Source organism: Talpa europaea (assembly GCF_964194135.1).
Source record: "Talpa europaea genome assembly, chromosome: 12".
In the NCBI taxonomy this organism is placed as follows: domain Eukaryota; kingdom Metazoa; phylum Chordata; class Mammalia; order Eulipotyphla; family Talpidae; genus Talpa; species Talpa europaea.
The window spans coordinates 90,287,047-90,311,781 of NC_140079.1; the positions used below are offsets into that span (position 1 = coordinate 90,287,047).

Below are 24,735 nucleotides of genomic sequence, written 5' to 3' on the forward strand. Positions count from 1 at the left end.
TGCTCTTGCTTACCTTTGTAAAGTCAGGTGCCAGTTGCCATCAAAACCAAAAGTCAGAATTGATTCGATGTCAAAGATGAGATGCACCCAGCACCATAATTTCAGTTTCTTATACAGACTAAACATCAGTTACATTATAACCAATCTTCCTTTGGCATAAAGCTCAAGGCTACCTTTGGACTTATTTTACAAAGTTTTAGCATTCTTTTTACAGAAAGTGACCATTTACATTAAAAAATTACCACAGCTCTTAGAAAAGGTGATGTTCATACCGCATGGATTTAAAAGCAATCAATTTCCATGCAGTAAGATGAATCCTTGCAAAATGGTGCACGTATGTATTTATAAACTTGGGGGTGATGGGACCATAGCTTTCCTTATATTCCCAGAGAAATTTATGAGCAAAATGAAGTTAGAAGCATCAGAGACATTAATGCTAACTAGCAGGAGTGGCAGGTGTAGGGCATATTATAATCTTTGTGGGAGGGGGTAAATTGTGTGTCATCTAAAAAAAGCATATAATATGCTGCCTTGAGTTGAAGAAAGAGTGGTATTGCTGCTACCCAGGAAAGAAATTTTCACATAACTCGCAGAAGTTACCTATGCGGCAGCTTTTGTGCCAAGAAGAAAACAGCATTGAAAAATGTTGCTGTAAGGTGTGATTTAATTTATCAAATGTGATTGACAGCCCATTCAAAATCACAACTATTCTAAAGCTATAGGCAGAAAGGAATATTGTTATACTCCTCCTTCACTTTTGTTCGTTCCAAGAGTTCCTTCCAGATTTCCTGAGTAGCTTTTCAAGCTTTCATGTATTTGCAGCTGTGAATTAATGGTACAATGTGCTTTCAGTGGGTGTCTGTGAGTTTTGCTGAGTCCTGCCCTGTCCATGTGATATAAACACTCGTTTATTCATTCAACAAACAGTTATCTATGTTCTTAGGCTTCTAGGCACTTTCCTAGGCACAGAGGAGATAGCCAGGGACAAGGCTGTGCCTCATTTCGCGGTATGTACAGGGGGTTAGGGATGTTCAGTGCAGCTAGGAAGGGCAGTCAGCAAGTGCTGTGGTCATCACAGTGGAATGCAGCTCACAGAGAGGGTACTGGTGTCAACTCAGTTGTGCTGTCAAGTATGGAGCTGGGTGCTATAGTTGCACCATGAGGAGCGGCCCTGGGCTGAGCTGGGCAGTGCTGGGACTGAGTGATGACACAAGGTCTGCATCACAATGCCTGAGTCCTAAGGTGACCAAGGCAGGATTTTCTAAGAAGAAACAGCAGCCCCAGAACTTTTCCCCACTCTGTCAACAGTAGCAGCTCACACTCTAGTGCACACTGCACCCTCCACCCTACTACCTGGCCTGAGGAAGAACTGACTTGACAGTGGCCGCCTGCCTTCACATGCCATTGTCCTTCAAACACATTGTCTCCTTTCTCAGTCACATTCTTGCCCTTCTCAACGACCCCTGCCCTTTTATAAATGCAGCTCCAGGAGCATCTGCTGCTGACTTTCCACAGCTGTGGACACCTAATCAATAGCTTTTCATAATGATTTTTCTCCCCAGAAAGGACACTGGCCCAAATGATCCAGTGACAACACACCTGGATTGAACTAAACAAGGATGTCAAAGCTGCCAAAGCAGGGATTTGTTGCTTTTTATTTTTTAAAGATTTATTTTTTACTTATACAAGAACCAGGGTACAGGCCAGATGTGCGGGAGGGTGAGAGGAGTCACCAGAGACAGAGTGGAGAACAGAACAGGCAGACAACTGAAATACACTGCTGAGGGGAGCAGCGGGCGAGGCAGGAGAGGTCTGCCATGCCATGTGGGTATCTCCGCAGCCAGCCGGGATCGAACCCGCGCTGCAGAGGCTGCGGACAGCTTCACAGCGCTGCACTCAATCCTCTGCGCCACCGGGGAGGCCCTGTTGCTGGTTTTTAAGGCTCCTCCTGCAGTTGCTGTCAGAGAGAGAAGCCTCCTCCTGCTGTCAGAAAAGCCTCTTTGATCCAAGGGTGCAGACATGTTTCCTCGGAAGGTTGGGGCTTGGATGGGTATTCCAAAGAGATCCAAAGCAGATCATTCAAATTCCTGAGCCGTGGAATATGGCGCCTGAGTCTCAACTTCAACTGTACAGGGGGTCTTGCTCAGAGATTCTAGAGTGAGGCTACGGAGCCCTAAGTCCATTTGTTCCAAATTCACATACAACTCTTGTGATTCTTTGCACTACTGTTTATATTTCTGTTCAAAGTCCATTCACTACTTTTTCTCCTTCCTTAATCTATTTCATACTTGTTTTCTAAAACTTTGTTCGAATCATAAATAGGAAACCAGTATCTCTTGCTAAAAATAGCAGGTAATTATAAAAATAAATACAGAGGGAAAACAAAGATTAAATTCTACCTAGATCGTGTCACAGCGTAGCGAGGTATTATAGACCTCTGGGCACTGAACTGAGACCTCCTCCTTACTAAGCTGGATTGAGAGGATGAAGACTGAGGAGGGCATGATGGTTTCACTGTTCGGATGGATACAGCGTGAGCACATATCATCCCACTCGCCTCAAGCATCACCTAAAGCCACCTGGGTTATGACTTGTTCTTCACTCTGGATATACAAATGTCATCTAATTCTCTAATTCTACAAGTGAAGACAATGACATTAAAAGCACAGCCTTCGTCTATAGTCAAAGTCAGAAGAGGAGGCAGGTGTCAAACCTCGCGTCACCTGACCACAGAGTCCCTGCAGGTGACCACTTTGTTTTTCTGCTTCTAAGTGTCACACTCCAGAAGCTAAACTACTCAGAAATCAGAAAGGGAATTATGTACTATCTGTGGAGCCCTGAATCTACTTTTGTGAAAAAGAACCATGCTAATTTGCTCATTCAATATATATGATTGTATGAAAATTAGGAAAAATTGTGTTATAATTAAGGAAGTAAAAACATTTACAGTTGGGTATCACACTGGATTCACATTTCCACCTCCAGCAAAACAAAGGGCTTTCTGGAGAGTCTCTTTAATGAATGGTATTAGGAAAACTGGATAACTACCTGCAGAAAATGAAATTGGACTCCTATCTTACACTACTCACAAAAATTAATTTGAAATGGATTAAAGATTTAAATGTAAGTCTGGAAATGGTAAAACTCTTAGAAGGAAAAATAAAACAAAAGCTCCTTGACATGGGTCTTGGCAACAACTTTTTGGCTTTGACATCAAAATCACAAATAATTACAGCAAACAAAAATAAACATCTAACTAAAAAGTTTCTGCACAGCAAAAGAAATAATGAACAAAATTAAAAGGTGATGTATAGAATGGGAAAAATATTTGCAAACTACGTATCTGGTAAGAGGTTAATATTCCAAAATATATAAAGAACTGAACTGATACAAACCGATAACCAAAAAAATCTGATTTAGAAATGAGTAGAGGAACTGTATAGACATTTTCCCAAAGGCTTACAAATGGCCAAGAGATACATGAATGAAAAGATGCTCAGTGTCACTAATCATCAGGGGAATGCAAATTAAAAGCATGAAGAGGTATCACCTCACACTGTTAGAATGAGCATCATCAAAAAGATAAGAGATAATAAGTTTTGGTGACGATATGGAGAATAGGGAAGCTTCGTGTGCTGTTGGTAAATGTAAACTGGTACTACCACTATGGAAACAGTACAGAGGTTCCTCAAAAAGTGGGGGGGATAAAGAACTACTGTATGATCTAGCAGTTCCACTTCTGGGTATATACCTAAAGGAAACAAAAACAGGAAATCAAGAGGATGTCTGCATTCCCAAGTTTTCATAACATTCACAGTAGTCAAGATAAGGAAATAATCTCAGTGTCCATCTACAGATCATGGATGAAAAAGATGCAAGCTATATAATAATATTATAATAAAATATAATTTAACATTAATATATATAGTTCAGCCATGAGAAATTGTGCCATTTCCAACAACGTGGATGGTCCTTGAGGACTTTACTAGAAATACTATGAGCAGCAGATCATAAAATGATGGTTGCTGGGGGTTAGGGGAAGAAGAAATGGGGAGACATTGGTCAGAATACAAACGTCTAGCTGGAAGATGAACATGTTTGGACAACTAATGTACATCATAGTGATTATAGTTAATAATACTTTCTTATATAGTTGAGTGACGCAAAAAGAATAGAGCTTAAATGTTCTCACTGTTATAGGACAGGGAGAGGGGCAGCCCAAACCCCGCAAACCTGTCTATTCTAAGTGGGTTTTGCCATCCGCCGCATCGTTGGGGCAGGGAACCTCCCCCTTTCCTGGGGACCACCCTGTTACATCACCACAAACAAGAAATGGTAGTTATGAGAAATGAGAGAGGCGTCAGCTAATACTACTTGGAGATAATCGTATTGCAACATGTAGTATCACATTGATGCATTTTGCACCTTAAAGTCACATACAGGGTCCATGTCAATTACAGCTCAGTAAAGTTGGGTGTAAAACAAAGGGCTTTCCTTGCTCCCACCCCTCCTTTAGCACCTCGCTCCAATCCCCACCATCCTACAACTTAGGGCAAGTTTTTACCTTTTGTACTTGAGAAATGCACTTGCAGGTTTGCAAGTAAAGCCTTCTGTCATTTTCCCCCAATGCTGAGTGGGTGCTACCAGCCTTGGCACAGTCTGAAGGAACTATGGGTAATGGTGGCCAACCCCTACACAGTACTTAACAGGGAATAAAAGAAATCGAGAGCTCTTGACTAGGCTTTATGTCTTGGGACTGCTTGTAATTGTCATTTCATTGTCTCTCCAAGAATCTTAGGGTCTTCCCCAGAATGGAGGTCTCCCAGATTTTTGGAAGACTCTCCCCCCGCAGAACCCAATTTCTTGCTTCCACAATGATCTTAGAGAGAATATATTTTTGTATAAAAGCAAAGCTCATGCCCCCTTGGGCCCCTTCCTTTGCCTCGCAGACTGGCAGTTCTCTGAAATAATAAGGAAAAATTTAAATCTATCTTTTCTTTAGGATCTGAAAGAGTAAGAAATAGGTCTGCATACTTTCTCATAGAACACACACTGAATACTGTCCTAAGAACGGGTCACCTGTCTACTGCTATAGGGAAAAGAGAAGGGTCATCAGATGCTTGAAGGCATAAGGGAGTTCAGGTCACCAGAGTGAGTGCAGAGAGTAGATATCAAAGCAGTAAAGGCACTGCCAGAAACAAAAGGAGTGTCAGAGAATCTGCAGCTGCATTCACAGCTGCTGTGAAGAGGACAAGTCGAAAGTCAATAGTGGCCAACAGTGGAGATGGGACCCCAGTGAATAAAACAACTCAAGAGACATTTACAGAATTCAGAGGCAAAAGAAAAAAGTGGCAGAAGAGACAAGAGCCACAGAGGACAAATCCAGAAAGTTGAATGAGACTTGAATGACTATGGGGGGTGGGCAGGGCTGGAGGCTGCTGCAAATGGGAATGGAGGTGTGAAAGCAGCTCAGAACCACACCCCCACATACCCCAATGCAATGTTCTAAATGAAACAATAGAGAAAAATTATATGAAAGGCACCCAGGGAGGGAGAAGAAAAATGAAGCCATTTGCAAAGAATGAAACAAACCAGCTGATAATGGAACTTCTCTGCCCAGCCCCCCGCCCACAGTCTATAAAATAGGGCGTGTGTTCAGAGATGGTCTTTTTTAAAAAGGATTTTGCACTAAAAATTTAAACTTGGACCAATTACTACTGGGGTGCAAGAGAAGCAGAAAGATCATCTTCAGCCTGCAAAGGACTCAAATTAAAACAGTAACTGAAAAAAAAAATTCGTACAAGTTTGACAACTGCGTGAGAAATTATAACAAACAACTAAGGAAAGTTATAAATGAATGGAGAAAAGAAGGTGAGGACCAGATCCAGCAAACAGAGATTTCTGTTGTTATCGAGGAACTGCAGAAGAAATGACAACATCAAATGGAATATTTGAAATAGAAAATACATTATTTGAGATGATTTAAAAACTTAGAGGTCAAGGTCCTCAGCAGCAGCCCCGCCACAGCCCATTCTGTCCACCTCTGTGTCCTCTCTTTAATTCTCTGCTGGGGGGTAGAGGGGGGGGCTTGTTTCTAGCTATTTCTCTTTAATTCTATCTAGTACCTACATTTTATCTAGCTCTTCTGCAATTTATTAGCAGATAGAGTTTGGAGAAAATGCTACCTACATCCTTTGAGAATGCCAGGTGGAAAATTATTTTTAAAAATCATGCTAGGAAAATATCTTGAAGCTGCAATGGAGCTTTTTTTTAATTGTTATTTTTTATTGAAGTAATACTGGTCTACCATGCTGCATATGATTTGGGGTCACACCTCTTGAGATGTTACCATGCCATGCAGTAACCAAAGCAGCCATAATCCTTCACCACTGTCCATTGGGCCCCCCTCCCCTGTTGTTCCCCATCCTTAACCCTTCCCTTCTGGTAGCCTCAGTTCCACAGAGTTCAGATTTCTAAGGTTTGTTTTGGTTTGGCTTTGTCTGTTCCTTTGTTTTGTTTTGTTTCTTTATATTCTGCATATGAGTGAAATCATCTTGTATTTGTCTTTCTCCTTCTGATTTATTTTGCTTAGCATCATCTCCTCCATTTCCATCCATGTCATCACAAATGACAAGATTGCATCATTGTTTTCATAGCTGAGTAGTAGTCCACTGTGTATAGATTCCACAGCTTCTTCCAGAGGGATGTGTGTGTTCCTCTGTTCATTGAAGCTGGTAGCCACGCTATGGGAACAACCCACCCACGTGTCCAGCAGTGAATGAATGTGCCAAGTGTTTATGTGCCAAGTGTTTACATATTAGGTTTTTCCTAATTCTTTTCAGCATCATAAAGATGCTTCAGCATTTGTGACTTTTTTTTTAATGTGTGGCTGCATCCTTTTCTCACTATTAATTTTGTCTATTGTGTTGTCTGTATTTCTTGATTAAACAGGACAAATATGTGTATTTTATTATTTCAAAGAATCAGTTCTTAGATTTATTTTTTTAATCAATGTTACTGTTTTCCTCAGTTCAGTTTCTGTTTTTATCTTTCCAAATAACTTCTTCCTTATTTCCTTAATTTTGTTATTGTTCTTCTAACTTTGGGGACTGAATCCTTAGTCAATTCAGTTTTGTCATTTAATATTAAGCCAGGTTGCTTTGGCTGCATCTGACTGGTTTTAGCAAGTATTGTAGGCAAGCTCATCCTCATCTATCGACACAGTCACAGTCTTGAAATTCTTCTTTTACCTGAGTCATTGAGAGGTGTGGTTTTAACTCCCAAGACAATCTTTCTTGTGATTTCTAAGACATAGTGACATAAACATGTTATTCGGTGGCATGGAGGAACTTGGAAGTAGAGGGAGCCGAAGCATCAGAATGTGAAGAGTCTGGTGTGGGCTCTTTTCATGATAAGCCTTAATGATATTGTTTAACTGTTTAAACCATATAGACATACCATGTTGATAAATAGTAAAGTCAAGTGGCGTAAAATACGGGACAACCAGATGAAGGATGGTATTGGGGAAGGGACAGGTTTGAAGCCATGACCTAGGTCCAGGTCACTTTTGCTGATGCTTTGTTTGGTGGGATGTGGGGTAACTTAAAAGCACAGAAAAGGGGCCTCCCTGATGGCCCCTGATGGCACAAGGGGTTAAGCACAGCACTATGAAGCTGTCCGCAGCCTCTGCAGCACGAGTTCAATCCCCAGCCGGCCAGGGAGCAACCCCCATGGTGCAGCAGAACTCTCCTGTCGCGCCCGCTGCTCCCCTCAGCAGTGTACTTTGGTCAATCTGCCTATTCTTTTCCCCACTCTGTCTCTGGTGACTCCTCTCACCCCCTGCATCTTTGGCCTATACTCCAGCTCTTGTATGCATAAATAAATACATCTTTAAAAAAAAAAAAGCACAGAAAAGGCTTAACCAACTTCCACCCCAGTAGAGGGAAGAAAAGGGAATAAATAAAGTCCCCCAATCCAACAGCAGAGTCGGGAGTAGAGGGGGAAAGAAACCAGGAAAGTGAACAGAGAATGGCAGGGAAAAGTCCAGATATATTGGTAATCAGAGCACAGCTAAAATTTTTCAAGCTTGTGAGAGATAATTATTAGACTGGATAAAAATATAAAAGCCAGCCAACTTCTATTCACCCACCAGAGTCATATCTGAAATAATCTGATGGCTTAAGTATGAAGTGAGAGTGAGCATCTTGAATCATTAAGCATCCCATTTTAAAAAGAAAAATCTCCCACAGGAAAAGCAATTATCCAAAATTTTCAGGAAATAAACACAAATGGGCAATAACTACTTTTTAAGTTATCAAAAGTCTTCAAGTTAAAGAGATCATTTTCATTCATTAAATCAGCAAACATCAAATACACCATTAATTACCAGCATTGATCAGACTGGGGGGAGCCTGTTTGGCTCTGCAGAGTGCAAATGTCTCAGGGACACAGTCAGAAAGGTAGAGGAAAGCTGGCAATTTTCTTTCTTTTTTTTTTTTTTCTTCAAGCATACTTATTCTCAAACCCTGCAAATATTCCTCTGCGGGAGATTAGCCTGAGGCGAGGGTGCCGTGGGCAAAATGCATGCTGCTGGCATTTCTATGTTTAAATAACAAGATGTGGAACAAGCCAAATGCCCACTAATAGATTTGATTAAGTAACTCATAGCATGTCTATACAACTAAATGTTATTTAAGCATTTCAAATTATTCTGTAGATACATTTATATTATCATGGAAAGATACCCAGCCATATTGTTAAATGACATTAGAAATGATGAAACGATGTGTAAGACACAATAATATGGTACCTTTATGTGAAATGGTACATAAAATATACCCGATTTATCTGAAGTGGTAAAAAGCAAAACTCTAGAAGTGGCTACAACCAGGAGTACAATGTTGGGTGACTTTTTCACTCATTACTTTCCTATTTTTTCCACAATATACAACTTCTTTTTTTTTTTAAAGATTTATTTATTTATGCATACAAGAGCTAGGATACAGGCCAGAGGTGCAGGGAATGAGAGGAGTCACCAGAGACAGAGTGGGGAACAGAACAGGCAGATCAACTGAAGCACCCTGCTGCATTAAACACACTACAGTGGATGAGTCAGGAGAGGTCTGCAGCGCCATGTGGGTAGCTCCCTCGCCGGCCGGGGATGGAACTCGTGCTGCAGAGGCTGCGGATTGCTTCATAGCGCGGTGCTTAACCCCTTGCGCCACCAGGGAGGCCCCACAATATACAACTTCTACTTTAATTTTTTTTTTTTTAAGAATATACTCACATGGTTCAAAAAAAAATTAAAAGGTTTGCAGTAAGAAAAGCCTCCTTCCTCCCCATGTACCTAATTCCACCATCAGGAAACTATTATAAGTTTCTTGCATATCCTCCTTAATTTATTTATGTAGAAATGCGAAAGTTTGAATATATATTTTTTCTTTCCCCTTTTGCACAAAAAAAATACTATGTTTTTACCTTGTTATTTTCTAAACCGAACAATAAATCTTGAGATCGTTCCATATCACCACATTTTTTCTTTTTTGACCTGCTCTGCTGAATTCCCCCGTGTGGATATATCTTTATTTGCTGACTCATATACTTATCGATGAACTAGCACCAGAAAAAGTAAAGGTTTTTATATGTTGGGGACATAAACAACAGACTTTTTTTTTCTTTACTTTTTAATGAAGAACCATTGGTTTACATCCTTGTTAAGATTTTGAAGGTACAGGATCTCTCAGGTGCGGTCACCCTCCTTTTGGGGGGAGCACCATGGGGGGCGGCTGCGCGCAGATATCTTGATACACAGTGTGATCACCATCATTTTTGAAATAGGTCACTACAAATAACCAAAGCTGCTGATGGCAGAGTCCACGCAGACGAATGACCTGGGGAATGGTAAACTGAGTAATAAGAAGCCAGCTTTGCCTCGGGGACCCGCACAGATTGGGGGCGCTGGGGAATGACCACGGCAGCCATCCCCTCTGCTTCGCTGGGTCTCTGCGCTGACCTCGCCGGCCGCTCCTCCCCGTCAGGGTGTTCATTTATTTCTGGTCACCCCCGCCTGTGACGTCTCGCCCAGCCACAGGCTCCCGAGTTCCTGCTGTCACTTCCACAGGTTCAATTATCGCCCACAGACAGGCATCGCTCACAGCCCTGCCTCCTGCTCCAACAGCCACCCCGGCCATGTCTTAGTCACTGCGGGATGAGGAACCCATTCGAACCGCCACGAGTCAACAATCATGGGGTTTGTGGGTGCAAGGGCGCTTTGCAGATACAGCGTGCAGGCAGGCAGCTTTGCGGGATCCTCTCTGGTGGTCACCGGGTCTGCTTGCAGGCGCCACAGGAGAAGCATAAGGTGGATGGCCAGGTTTTAGCTGTGACTGTGGGTTTACAGCGGGTGGGGTGCCGGGACCTGGGTATTCTTTCCCCAGTACTGGGAAGAGGGCTTTGCGGGCACCTCCGGGCCACAGTGGGTGTCCTTCCCAGCCCAGGAGGGAGGGAGAGGCATTCTGGCTGGAAAGGGCGCCTTCAGGAATGCTTGTCCTTGCTGAGTTGGCTCTGGGTGGGGTGGGGTGGGGTGGGGTGAGCAGGGTGACACTTCTGGCCCCGTCCTCGTAGCTGTCTGGTGCTCTGAAGGTCACACATGATGTTGGTAGACTGGGAATTGTTTTGTTGGGGGAATCCTGGGGTACCTCACCTGCTGTGGCTCTGACCCATTTTTCCCCATCCCACATCCACTCCTGCTCCTCCCAGGCCCTCTACCAGCCTCGTGTCCATAACCAGCCCCCTGATTTATGAGATGCATGCCTGCTGCTGCCCCCCCATAAGTCCTGACCTCAGACCTTCAGGCAGAAGCCAGATTGGACGTCCCTCTGGCTTGTCACAGAGGAAACTTCCCAACCTTCACTTCAGCCCCCAGTATCATTCAGGAATGTGGGTGCGGGTTGGGGGTGATTTAAAGGCCACCCACATCCTTGATTCTAACTCATATTATAGACGTTAGAGGCTTTTGAACTCCAAAGGTTCGGGAATTGGGCTCTCTGCGATAATTATGAGTAGAATCACATGCTATTGAAGCGTGTGGGGTCCCCTTCGGTAACCGACTTCCATAGTTATGATGTCTTAAAAAGAAAACCATTTTTAATTTTAAAGGCATCATACAGTGAAATAGAATTTTACTGGGGTTTAGCTCTATGAATTTCAGTACAGGTACAGATTCGTGTGACCCCTGCCCCAATAAGATGATCGAAGAATTCCCTCTTCTGCCCATCCCAGCTTTCCTCATAGTGCCACCCTCCCTACCCTGCACCCTGGCAACCACTGATTTGTTCTCCAACATTTTAGTTTTGTCTGTTGGAGAGTGTCATATAAATGGAATCATACAATATGTAACCTTTCTTTCACTAGGCAAAATGCCTTTGAGATTCATCCAAGTCACCGTTTTTTAAGGAACAATAAATGACTTGTACAGAAATGTTGGGTGTACCCTCAGGTAATATATTAGAGAGCAGATATTGGAACTCATCATACCTAGAGTCCACATAGAATTATATAAAACTGATCCAGGGGAAAAGATCTAAAGTACGCATAGCTGGATCTTTTTCTCCAGTTCTTCATGTCTGCATTTGCTTTTCCCATGATGCCCCATCAATTTGCAATTTAAATTGGAATCACAGCTTTTTAAACCACCCAGATTTTGTAATGTCAGCCAGTCCCTCCCAAGCTGTTGATGGACCCTGACAACCAACTATGATAAAATCAGGCAGTGACATCAAAGCAAGAGGGATCTAGGTGGGTAGGTCAGCAGTTCCCAAAGTGTTAAGAAAAAATGTAGGAGGCACATAGATGTGACTTTAAATGTCAGCTAATCACGTCATTAGAAAATAATTAGTTTTCCATTTTCGCTCTATTCAAATCTTCTGATTACATCATGGAGAAAGTCTCAGGTGCTAAAAAGTTAACACGGCTACCAGTTCTGATCTCTCTCTTTCACAGAACGAAGGGGGTACCCCAAGCAGCACCTGGCACAGGAAATGGTATCAGGCTGGGGTTTAGTTGCATTGTTCAGTTTTCCGTGCATTTTTTTTTTTTATGATTGCTTTCTATTTTGGGCAAGTGATGGTTCTCATTTAAGATGGTGATGCAAAGTTTCATATTTGAGTAAATATGTTAAAGAAAAAATTATGAGCAGATTTTCATCCCATGGAAATAAAAATATTTGTAGAAGGTCCAAACATCCATCATGACGATGGCACTCCCATGACAGAAGGTTGTGTGAGATTTTCCATAGAACTTTGATGACCCTATGATTAAGGAGGCTTGTAGACAGATGGTGCCAAAGCAAAGACAATGGTGGGATAATCTCCCAGTTCTTCCACCAGTGGCTTCGGCATCCAGGCACTCAACACCGATCATGCAGCTCATCCCAACAGACCTCCCTTCACATCAGAGCTTTGCCGGGTGTTAAAGGGAATCGTGTACTCTGTGACACAAGCTGTTTTCCTGAGGGGTGGCTGCCTTCTTTGCTCCCTCCAGTCTCTTCTGTCCTACCTTTCCAATATTCTTCTCCCATTCTGTGGATGCCCACTACTGACAAAAGCCAAACAGAAATTCTCCCAGGCTGGTCTTTTTGGTCAGCCCCTGCCTATCCCACCAGCCTCTCTTTGTTAGAAAGACCCTGCTGTCCAGGTTGAAGTTCTGCCTACACCAAGCCACCAAGTCAGAAAGGTGTTCACCTTCTATACATGTAAAGTCGTCTCTAAAACATGAACCTCTGATCATCAGTTGACTGAAGCCAAAAGACGCATGAAGAAAGATGGAGAACTCCAAACATGGTGAGCTGGGCACAGAGGCCCAGATGCAGAGTGCTTCCATCCCAAGAAGAAGCAGTTTGGAACAAGATGGCCTCACACACTCAAAATGCTCGGAGGATTCGTGGGCACAAACATGAATGACAATGAGGAGGGGGGGGTTCCCTTCCTAGGGGCCAATTCTACAACCAGATGGGTTTCTCCAGCCATGGGCCATCCTGACTCCAGATGCTCCTGCCATTGGCCCAACTGATAAGTCCCCAGCTCTCCTTGCCTGACAATGGTTCCTGTTATGCCTCCTCTCTTCCAGGCATCATCAGTTCAGTGACAGCCAGACCTCCTCCAAGCACACCCCAGGGAGGGGGACCCATGACTGTAATAATAAAATATACACATACTTACAACATGAATCACTACTACTACAATCCCTACAACCACCAAGGAAGTAGGAACACTTGATATCTTCATTTACAGGGGAGAGAGCAAAGCTAACAAAGGTGACACCACTTAACCCCCAGCTAATGAGTGGGGGAGACAGGATGAGGAAGCCATCGTGCCTGTTTCTAAGGTCTACCCTCTCGGAATCATGAAAGAACAGCTTAACATCCAGCCCACACATGTGTCCTATTCGGACTACAAGTAGTTTAGAAAGGTTGTGACTCAGTGAGACACAATTATAAATTGAGGGCTCACATTTTTATGCCATATTTCAACCTTTTTCTAGGGGAAAAAAAAACTAGATCTCATGATAGAGGGAGGGTAAAAGATATATATTGGGGTTGACAAGTGTTTGTTCCCTCTAAATGGAATGAGTAGCATCTACGTGGAACAAGTCCCCACCTCTCTCTAGTGCCCCACGGCCGGCCATGTAGACGCCTACAGACATCCTTCCCTGTAGGGTTGAGTGTGTTATGGGGTCACTGCTCCAGACAGCTTCTTTGTGGGATTGAAGCTCTCTCTAGCAAAATGATCAAGGCAGCTCCCTCGCCAGGCACACTGATGGGGCTGAAGAGTGATGATGGTCACTGTGCCCAGCTCACGTTACACGTTCAGAGCTACCCATCCTTCCGCACGCTGCCCTTGGCATCTTCCACCTGGGCGGGTGGAGCTGTCCAGAGTTTCCTGTTGTAGAGATGACCTTGCTTGCACAGTCGTCATTTGAATGATGTCCAAATTTGAGCACCTATAAAAATGGCTTTGACAAAAGTACCTCCCTGAGTCATTTACACCCATTTCCTCCTCTTCATCCTTGGCAGGAAAGGACAATTGAATTAAGTCACATTCCTTCCTCCTGGCAAAATGACTGACAGACAGAGATTTGGCCAAATGGCCCAAGAATTTCTTATTTAATGAAGATGTTGGCACTAGAGAAAATACAAGAAAGGGGGCTTAAAGTCAGGATTTGGCCACCATGGAGCTTTGCAGTGACTTAACTCATTTTTCACAGAATTAATAATTCAGATCCCACACTGTTTCAGCCAGAAGTGGTCATAAACTGCAAAGAGTTTAACCAACCACTTCTGAAAATGGGGATTGATCCTGGGAAATGCTACCTCTACTTTAAGCCATCTCACTTGAGCGAAATGAAGGCTGTTAGATGATTTCATATCTTCATTAAAACCATCAAAGCAGAAACGCACTGCAAAGAGGCTGCCAGCAGAGAACATCTCCCCATGCTCCAGCAGCTTTGGGGAAGTAGGGGAGACTCAGATCTCAATTATCTTGCAGGAAGGTGTGACAGTGTTCAATTCTGCTGGAAGGAAACCACACACAAGACCCCTAAATCTAGCGATGCCATCAAGGCAACTACCTTGCCACGCATGCTGATGAGGCTGGAACAGGATGAGAAACTGGGTAACACGCACACTTAGTCACCTGAGCCTTTTCTGGGTCCAAGCAAAATTTATTCAACCTTCAAAGGATCTCAAGAGGCTACCTAAGCACAGCATTTTTTAAAAGGGCCTCAAAGATCCCTGGAAAGAGAGGGTAAAGCATCCCCCACCTACCAGCTGCTGTAGACCATGACTTTCCACTCCTTGGCTAGTTCAAGGACATTTACAGCTCGACACTTGGCCAGTCAAGCTGGCAGTTGAATTGGGAAATATGTTAGGTTCAAATCCCAGCCTGTTACCTTAGGGCCTGAAAGACAGCAAGGCCTTAGTGGATGTCATCACCGCCAGCGACACCAGCACCACTGTCATCATCTCCATCATCTTCCTTGACTCCTCACTCTCACACCTTGCCCCCATGCAACTATCACTTCAGAATGTATCCAGCCTCTGCCCGCCTCTCACCCCCTCCACCATGACCATTGCAAAGCCTTCTGACTAGTCCCCTGTTTCCATCCTCACTCCCCTGCATAGCAGCTCAAGTGTAAGTCAGATCACATGGCTTCTTAGCGCCAAACCGTCTATCATTGCCCCATTTACTCAGAGTACAAGTCAAGGTTCTCACAATGTCCTCGAAAGCCCCATCACTGGTCTCCCTGCTCATGCCACACCATACTGGCCCCCAGATGTTCCTCAATCATGTCAGCTACCCTGCTGTCCACAGAGCCTTCTTGGCTTTTGCTTTCCCTCTGCCTAGAATGTTCTTCACCCAGATCACAGCATACTTTGCCCATCACCTCTTCCAGGTCTTTGCTCCAACACCACCTTCTCAGTGAATCCTCCAACCACTCTAGAACTCTCTATCCTACCCACCTGAGAACTCTCCATGCTCCCTTCCCTATGCTTTCTCCCCAGTGCTTATGACCATCTGACACAGATACTATTTACTTCTTCATTTGTTGACTGCCTCCTTCCCACTCCAAGGAAGTAAGCACTGTAGGAATTTAGGGATGTCTTTCTGTTTGTTCACTGCTCTCTCCCTAGTGACTGTAGCATTGCCTGGCACAGAGTAGATGGTCAGTAAATAATCTGTTGCAGTGCCGACCTCCTCACCAGCACCCTACCCTGTCTCTCTCCCTGTCTCCAGAGACCCCTGAGTGAAGAGCCTGATACAGAGGTGGGTCAGTGTGTGGCCTTGGGACAGACTCATCAACTCCTGGTCATCCCTCAAACCTAGGCCTAGTCACTCAATAACTCTCTGCTAAGCACCAACTGTGGGTCAGGCACAGTTCTGAGCTCCACAGATAAGTCATGAACAAGATAGACATGTTGCTTGCATTTTAATCTCCTGGGGGAGACAGTAAGGAAAGAACAAAAATGAACAAGATAAGTTCAGATTACAATAAGGAGAAGGAAGTTATTAAACAAGATGGTGTGCGTGAGAGGGGCTGATGAGGACGGTGAGCCAGTTAGCCTGGGATGCTAAGGACAGCGGTGTGGAGGAGCTGACATTTGAGCTGGAATGCGCATGATGAGAAGCAGCCAGAGGCAGGGGCTCTGGAGAAAGAGCAAAACTGATTGCCCACCAATGCCACCAGTGAAGAAAGTGGTGGTAACCTTACAAGTTTGCTCTCATTCCTTTCAATGCCTGCTCTCCTCTTTATTCTGGAAACGCCTTCTGAAGGCGAGGTAAGCGAGCTTGTAAATACTGCAAGTCAAACTATTCTTCTTAATGCTCGTATTTGTTCTGAGTTTCCCTTTGACTTGTCTCATCCAATCATGAACACATCAAAGGAACTCAAAAAGCTAGAAGCATCACTGGATTTAACGGAGCCGGATTTCCCGCAAGCTCTAGCATTTTCTCATGACATCCTGTGGAGCCCATGTGGGTGATGTCAGGGCTACACTCCACCTACAAAAGGCAAACTGCATAGTGAGAAACGTGTCATCCACTTCGCGCTCATATCTGATTACTTTAAGGAGGAGCATCTCACACCAATATTAGTATTTCTTTAATTGCTGCGACTAGCACCCCTTAATACCCATTTGTAAACAAAGAGCAGGCTGCAGACTTGGAACATTCTAGCCACCTTAGGTAGCAAAAATTTAATAGCTTTTTTTTTTGTTTTCAATCTATTGCTTTTTTATGATTGCTTTGTAATTATCGCAAATGATGCTGGTTTACCATTTAGAGTAGTTTTCAAAGACAGTTGTTTTTTCAAAAAATATGTACTTGGATTATGTTTGCATAATATGAGCTAGGTTTCCAAAGGCCCCGCACAGCTCCAGGAGGAAACACCAACAAACAGGTCCCTGCAGTTGCTTCTGGGAGGAGGGGCTGCAGGGGGAAGGCAGGGGGAGAAGAAGAATGATTTTCATTGACTCTCCTTCGTCACTTATGAAGTTTACTTGATGTGACTACATCATCTGCTCTAAAATATCAGTATAGACACCGAAGGAAAAAAAATGCCTTTTTATGAAAAGGCTTTTTATTAAAAATATATAATGTTAAATGTGCCGGCTTCAACAAAATTATTAAGAATAGTAGCAATTGTGCCACGTTTTGGCCACCTGGCCCACCTCCCACAGCGCCCTAGCCATCTTGGTGACACTACGTGATGAGTCTGTATCATGTAGATCATGCCCAGAAAATGCTACCTTCAGAAAACATGCAAGCAACGCTACCCTGCTATCCTGGATGGCTGTGGGAAACCCTTGGGTCTCCACCCAGAGCAGACACCCCTAGTTTTCTGACTGGGGGAGCACTGGTCCGAGCTGGTGGCTGGAGACACTGAGAGAAGCCATTCACCATCGGTGCCTCTCCTTCCGGAGCGTGGGAAGATGTGGCCGAGACTTGTGCCCAGGAAACCCAGCCCATCCCTCTGGCCCATGTGCCTTGGAAGATCAGGGGCTGTAACAAAAACCCTGTGCCCTCGCCCACCGCCATATCCTGCTGAGGAAGCCCCGTGGAAGCAGCATTGGGCTGACAGCCCACTGTGTCGCTTGACAGGCAGCAATTACCTCTGAAATGCTAGGTTACTTCCATGGCGGGTGGCTTTTACCCACCTTATCAAGCTGCCCGTGGACTACAAAGCACTTCAGCCCCTCAGTGCAGCCCATTAGGAGAACACAGTGGCAGCAGAGCCAGCGTACAGCAGCCTGGCACTGAGCCTGGCAAATGGTAGGCGTTTGACAAATAAATGGATTAACCCGCCCCGTGGTGAGCTCTGGAGGAGAGAACGATTCCCACAGGTTTAGGTCGGCTGTGACCTTTCAGACCCCTCCAGCCTGACTCACAGCCTGGGTGCTTATCTACCCACTCCCCACTGCAGCTGAGCCCTGGAACGCAGAGACCGCCTCCCCTCCGAGCCCTCCAGTGGACCCTGATTTACAGGGAGCTGTGTGTTCCCACTGCCTCCCCACCCACTCTGTCACTCAGTCATTCTGGAGTGATTCATGGAGTCTCCCCAAAGGGAAGAAAGTTATTCTACAGACCTGCGTGCTGGCTGCAGCATAGCACCTGTTGGGCATTGACTCTACCCACAGCCTGCTGGGGACTCATGGGGTGTGCCTTCAAATATCTGTGCACTACAGCAGTCCCTGAGGAACACACCCACCATGGCTTCTGTTCCCCCCCCCCCCCCCCCCCGGGTGGAGATCAGCCTGCAGCTTCCTTCATTCTAGGACGGATGCTTTCAGGGAGCTGATGTGGAGAGCAGTAAGGAATCTCAAATGGGCACAGCACCTTGACCCACCAGAAGAGAGTCCTGCTGGCTGGAGAGATAAGCAGGTTCTTGGAGGCTCCCCGCCGAGCCAGGGATCAGCCCCTTTGTCACTGGCTTTTTGGAAGGTCCCGGGCAGAGCACAGCAGAGGGGATTTTCAGCTAATATGGAAACAGTGTCTTTCATTGAGTCTAAGACCCCAATAAACACCAACACATCCTAACTTCAGAGATGTTAAAAGGTGGGAAAACCGCACTGCTTGGAATATGTGAGAGATTGTTGCATTTTTCATCCAAAATAGCCTCAATGATGTGGGTCTAGCTGAAAAGCACTAGGGCTGTGTGGTCTTCACCGCACCCCTAGACAGCCACATGCCAAAGGCTTGAGAAGCAGCCTGCTCTTCGTGGCAGGCTCATCCACTGTCCCTCTAAGCTCCAGCGGGGAGCGAAGCCAGATCTTCAAAAAGCCTCCTGAGCGAGGACAGTGGTGCGTGCCTCTTCTGAATGTTCCTCAGCACCTGGCAAGACCTGTACATGTGCTGGAATGACTGCATCCCCGCTGCTGTGGGGGACGGGGAACTACAAGACAGACGCGGATTTATGGGTTCAATGGTTTCACTGAATCAGCGCGAGTGACCTCCCCCTGGACCGAGGCTGGAAAAGTCCTTACAAAGTCCCATGTCTGCAGACACCGTAACTGTGTGTGTACTTGCCCACGTGTGGGTGTGCACACCAGGCATTGGTGCACGTGCCATGTGGTGACTGAAAGGTCCATGCAGCAGGCCTGAATGCAAAAGCCTACCCCGTGCCATGTGGTGACTGAAAGGTCCATGCAGCAGGCCTGAATGCAAAAGCCTACCCGGAAGCCCACCTGGGGGGCAGGAATGTGAATACCTGCCTGGAGGACTCAGACAATGAGCCTCCCTCCTCCCCCTATGAGTCTCTTCTCAGACAAAGAACCTCTGCCTGACCTACAAACTTTTCCCGCCCTACGAGCCCAACTACCCATCTGACCTCTCCTCACCCTATAAAACCCTGCTTCCCCCTAACAACGTGCGCGGCTTCACTGACCCCCACCTTGGGTGCGTGAGGTCCGCCCGGGGCGCAATAAACTTTCCCTCCCTTTGAGAAATGTAGCCTGGCTCTCCTCTCCTTTACCACACCGAACCTTTCAGTGACCAGCTTCATAAAGGGGAAAGTCTTCTTGCGTCAACTCCTTCATACAGAAGTGCCCTGCCTCCTGCCTCCTACCTCCTGCCTCCTGCCTCTGTTTTTCTTTCTTCCTAAAGCTTGCCTTTCTAGAGTTCTCTGTTGCTATTTGAATTTGATTTCTTGATTGAAATGAGCTGGATAGACCTTCTTCTGTGCTTTTTGTTCTTTTTCATACTTAGACTATTGCCTCCAGGGTGAATGCTGTGTCTTCTATGCCTTGCACCATCCCCAGAACACCACTGAGGCTGAACAGATAAATAACCAGAGTTCTGAAGTCTACAATGTACAGAACAGGCTCATTGATCAAAATTTTGCACCAGAGCACAGAGTCAATTATCACGTATTAACTTGCTCTTATTGGCATTTCACTACATTTAGAGAAGATTCACTTCCTCTTCATACTCCCCCCACCACGACTTTGCCATCCCTGAAATAACACAATTGAGGACACTTTACCCAAGACTCAGCTTCCCCTGAGACTCTAAAAATTACTGGACGATGCACAGCTTCTATCTCTTTATAAAAGACAGAGCCCCTGAATATTCTGTCTCACACCTGACTCTTGGTAAGGGATCGCCCCCTCAAATATAATCTTAGATTGGGAGAAGCATTTTCACACGCACACTGCCTTACGGAATTTTCACAAGATTGTAAAGCAGATCAGACGTCATTCCCATTTTAAAGGTGAGAAAACTGACACCCAGAAATGTGAATTGATGTCTTGTCAACACCATAGCCAGGAAGGGGGAAGGGAAGGAAAAGAAAATTCTAGAAGAGTTGAAAGCAGAAGCTAAGGCCAGGCTGTCTCCTAGTTTATCATGGAACCAGCAATGAACAGACTCCTCAGCCCCATCTGGTAACAGCAGCAGGGACAGAAACCAGTAGTTCATCCCAACAGTACCCAGAAGTGACCGTGGCAATGTTGTGACATTACTGCCTGACCTTTTTATCGATACACCACAGAAATTTCCAGGGCACCTTCATAGAAAGTGTTTCATTGGTTCTTCAAAATGGCCTTCCTGGTGTTACTGCAGGAACATTCTCTCAGGCAGGGCACACCCAGGTACCGCATGGAGGTGACCAGCTCGGTCCCGGGTCCCTCCCTGCCCTCCTGCCCGCCCTGCGGGCCCAGCTTGGGGAGGCGAGCAGGTGGGGGAAGCAGGCCAGATGCACAGGTGAAGTAAGCCCAGTGACAGCACCTCTGAAAAATATCAAGGGGAGGACCCCGCTGCAGAGGGCTGGGCTCTTCTCAGGGGGCTGAAAACAGGCTGGTTCCCAAGAGGGGGTTCCGGTTGGGGTGCGGGAACTTCAAACTCTGCTTCCTGGACCCTGACCAGTCATGTCTTTCTGGCTCTAGCACGTTGCCTCCTGCTTTCTCTCCCTTTATCCACAGAAGGATGTCTCTCCTCTGGTTGCAGGTGAAGCTCCTGCCTTCTCCATTGTCTATCTGGATTAGGGCCTCTGGGCCCAGGGAGCTATGCCTGGGGGCTCTGCCATGGGCAGATCGTAATGAGATGCCCTGCCTGCCTCTCTGCACACCATCCTTGGAAAACACAATCTCCCACAGTGGACAGAGGGGCTACTCAGTGGACGCTCACTTCGCAGTGGACAGCGGTGTGGCACAGTGGTTAGAGCACTTAGCTGGAAATGCGCATGTGTGTACATGCACACTTGCACGCACACCCCTGGGCACGTCTTTGTGGGATAGTGCATGCAGTGGATGCTGCTGCCGAATTTCATCAGCGTGCTTTGTGGTCCCATTCCAGATGCTCTCACTTTTGGGGAGGTGCAGTGTTCACCCCGCAGGCCGTGGGGCAGGTCACCTGCTCTCTGGGTCCTTGCGATTCAGAAATGAAGTGAGAACCCGGGTGGCAGAGGATCCCAGAAATCCTCATCATTCCTGCAATTAATGCCTACTCCTTGAGCAGTGATGAAGGATGAAACACATACAGAGAAATGTTCTGGAAATTATGGACACTGCATCCAAAAGGGGCAGGATTACCTCATGCTGAAATGGCAGTCCACACTGCAAGCCCTGGACTCTGGGGATGTGGATTTGCAACTGAAAGAAGTACAAACTGCCCTTCCTTGAGCCGGGGCTCCCCAGACTTCCTGGGGAAGTGATGGGGACAGGCCATTAGTGCCAGACCTTGAGATAATATATTTTAGAAATAGGAAGGGGGAACGGGAAGGGAACGCAAACCCTGGAAAAGGGTGGGGGGAGTAGAGAAAGAAGCAGAGCTGTCAGTGTACTTGATGTTAAATAAAACCTACCAAGACTCAGCTGAGAATTTTAGCAGAATCCAAATGTGCTATAAAAAAAAAAAAAAAAAAAGGCACGGCTCCCATCTCTAAGGTTCACAGCTAAGCTGGCTTAGAATCACACATGCCAAGGTTAAAAATAAAAAGCAGTCATCCCTGAATGACACGGGCTCTGGGAAGGAGGCCTGGGGTAGGCCGGCTGGCAGTGGAGCGAGCAAAGGGGTGCGCAGGGTCTGGGGTCAGGGTCTGCATGTTTAGTGGAGGTTACAATATCTGAGAGCCAGATGCTCCAAATTTTGCCATTTTGCACTTAAAAGGTACTTCACGTTGGCCAAGGAATTCATAATGATCTTCAGATTTTCCATCGAGGAAACCTGTGGTGCATTAGAGTGGGGGCCAGGGGGCCCCGCCAAGGCTCTGCTATTGGAGGCACTTGCCTTTCTCAAGCTGGGGTCTGGCTGCCGCCGTGCTCCTGCACCCAGATGGGATGTCTGTGGTCACAGCTTGGAAAGCATCAGCTCTGCCACTCTGTGCCGCCTATTCCATTAAGCTGGCGTGATGGTGCTGGGCCACCCACCAGCCAGCTAACCCCAGCTGGCCGCCACTGGAAATGGACTGAATATCTGTCTACAGGGGGCCAGGCATGCCCGCCCCTAGCCCCCACCACCAGGGCCCAGGCCATGGTGACGGGTCAGCCCTGTTGCCCCCCTTCTTATAAATCCAGAGACCCCGGGGCCTCCCCGGTGGCGCAGCGGTTGAGCGCTGGGTTGCGAAGCTGCCCGCGGCCTCTGCCGCGCCGGTTCGATCCCCGGCTGCTCCCGGCCACCGGAGGAGGGTCCCACATGGCGCGCAGACCTCTCCTGCCGCCCGCTGCTCCCCTCAGCAGTGTCCTTCGGTCCTTCTGCCTGCTCTGCTCCCCGCTCTGGCTCTGGTGAATTCTCTCACCCTCCCGCGCTTCTGACTGTACCCAGTGCTTGTATAAACAAACAAACAAATAGATAAATAGATAAAACATGCCTCTATAAAAAATAAATAAATAAAAAAAATAAAAAAATAAATAAATCCAGAGACCCCTGTGGGATCCTCTAATAAAGTTGTCCTTTGTCCAATATGCTTATGACTTTCTCCTTCCTAAAGAGTTAACTTCTATTAAAACATTTTTTTTAATTAGCCTCAACTATGGCGTCAGTTACCATGTTCTCCTCCCCAGTTCCATTACTATGCAGACATTTCTAGAAAGTCTTCTAGGGGTCTGAACAATGGTGAGAATTCTGTGAACTATGTGTTGTGGAGACCCCATACATGACACCACCCCACATGTGAGCCAGAGCTACATGTCAGCGCCACACAACGCTGGGAGGTGATGGCCATTGACAGAGGAAGCTGCCACCTTCCAGAAGCTTCAGGCCATCCAGAGACAGCTCCAGCCTGGGAGATGCCCACCCCCACCCGCGCACTGGGTGGTAGAGTCTACATGTGTGGCAGCTCCTGGCCCTGGGATCCTGACCACTCTTCACTGGAGGTGAGGTGCCTACCAGGACCCCAGATTCCACATGCTGGCTGCTGGCTTTGCCACGTCGCCCCTTGCAGTGTCCCCAAGCCGTGTCTTTTGGACACTTTGAAAGCACTTTAGAAAGGCCTTGGAGATTGCACAGAGCAGGGACTGTTGAAAGCTCAGAGAGTTTGAAGAATGTGTTAGCACTACCGTGCCCAGCCTAGACTCAAACACTGGGTGTATTTCCCCTAGTCTAAGACCACTAACTCCAGGCCAGAGCCAGGGGGTCTCAGGCCCGATACAGCAGCGATTAGCTGGAGCCTGGACTGGGACTCAGAAGGGACCTTTCTCACCCAGACACCTCAGGGCCAGCTTTCTTAACTAGACCTGGGCTCTGGGGCCTCCAGGCACAGAGACCTGCCTCAAGGGGACCCCATTCCGACTTTCCTCTCTCAGGGTCTTTCAAAAGCCAGGAAGACCTGCCAGGAAGACCTGCGGGGGGGGGGGGGGGGGAGGGGGAGGGGTTCGGGGGAGGGCTGCTGAGAGGGCTTGGGGAGGGAGGCTAGTAGGGCAGTGTTCAGGTAGCATGTGCCCCCATCTCCCCTGGCCCTGGGTAATCAGCTCCACCCCAAAAGCGAGGCACGCAGCCAGCCCTGAGGGGGTGGGGGGTGGCTCGCCAGAAATTTGGCTACAGATCTCCCTTCCACGCCAGCTCTCCAGAGACAACTGCCCTTTGCGCTCGAGGAGCCCGCGTGCCCGTCTACATAATCACTGGGAAGTTCGGGGTAGATTCTTCGGCCAGAGTCCCCCCACGTGCCGGCCTGAACCCACACAAGGGCAAGAGAAAACGCGAGAAAGGCTCTAAGGACGGAGCCGGCAGGAGACCAGGCGGGGGAGAGAGACTCCCCCTCTTACCTGTACCAGTCCAGCCCGCGGCCGTAGTTCCTGTCGAAGAAGTGGGGCTCGGTGCCCAAGGCCCGCACGTCCGGGTGCACACGGATAAACTCCAGCACGGCCCGGGTGCCCCCCTTCTTCACGCCCACAATGAGGGCTTGGGGCAGCCGCTTGGTGCCCAGCTTGGGCGAGCCGGAGTGGTTGGCCGCCGGGAGGCGAGGGGCGGGCGCGGCGCCCGCGGGCGCGCTGGGCGCGCTGGGCTCGCTGGGCGTCGGCCCCGGGGGATCACAGGGGCGGGACTTCTGGAGAAGTTTCTGGCCGCCCGCGTCGGAGCCTCGGAGGCAGCCGGGCGCGCCGAGGAGGCGGCTCTGGCCGAGGTCGTCGCAACAGCACAGGAGGCTGTAACACAGGTAAGTGCAGGAGAGCGAGAGCGTGAAGGCGAAGAGCAGCCTGCGCGCCCTCCGCGGCTGAGGTGGCCCCGCGCGGCCCAGGACCCTATAGGCCAT

The 24,735-nt window shown here is 47.0% G+C and overlaps 1 protein-coding gene across 1 annotated transcript in view; it reads right to left on the minus strand.

The window, feature by feature from the left end:
* Nucleotides 1-24,735, minus strand: part of HS3ST2 (heparan sulfate-glucosamine 3-sulfotransferase 2) — a gene marked incomplete at both ends in the record, with an annotated part of 84,006 nt that extends 59,271 nt beyond the window's left edge. Inside the window, one exon of the mRNA XM_084250421.1 lies at nt 24,251-24,735. Coding sequence (XP_084106547.1) covers nt 24,251-24,735 — 485 coding nt within the window. The remainder of the gene's footprint in view (nt 1-24,250) is intronic.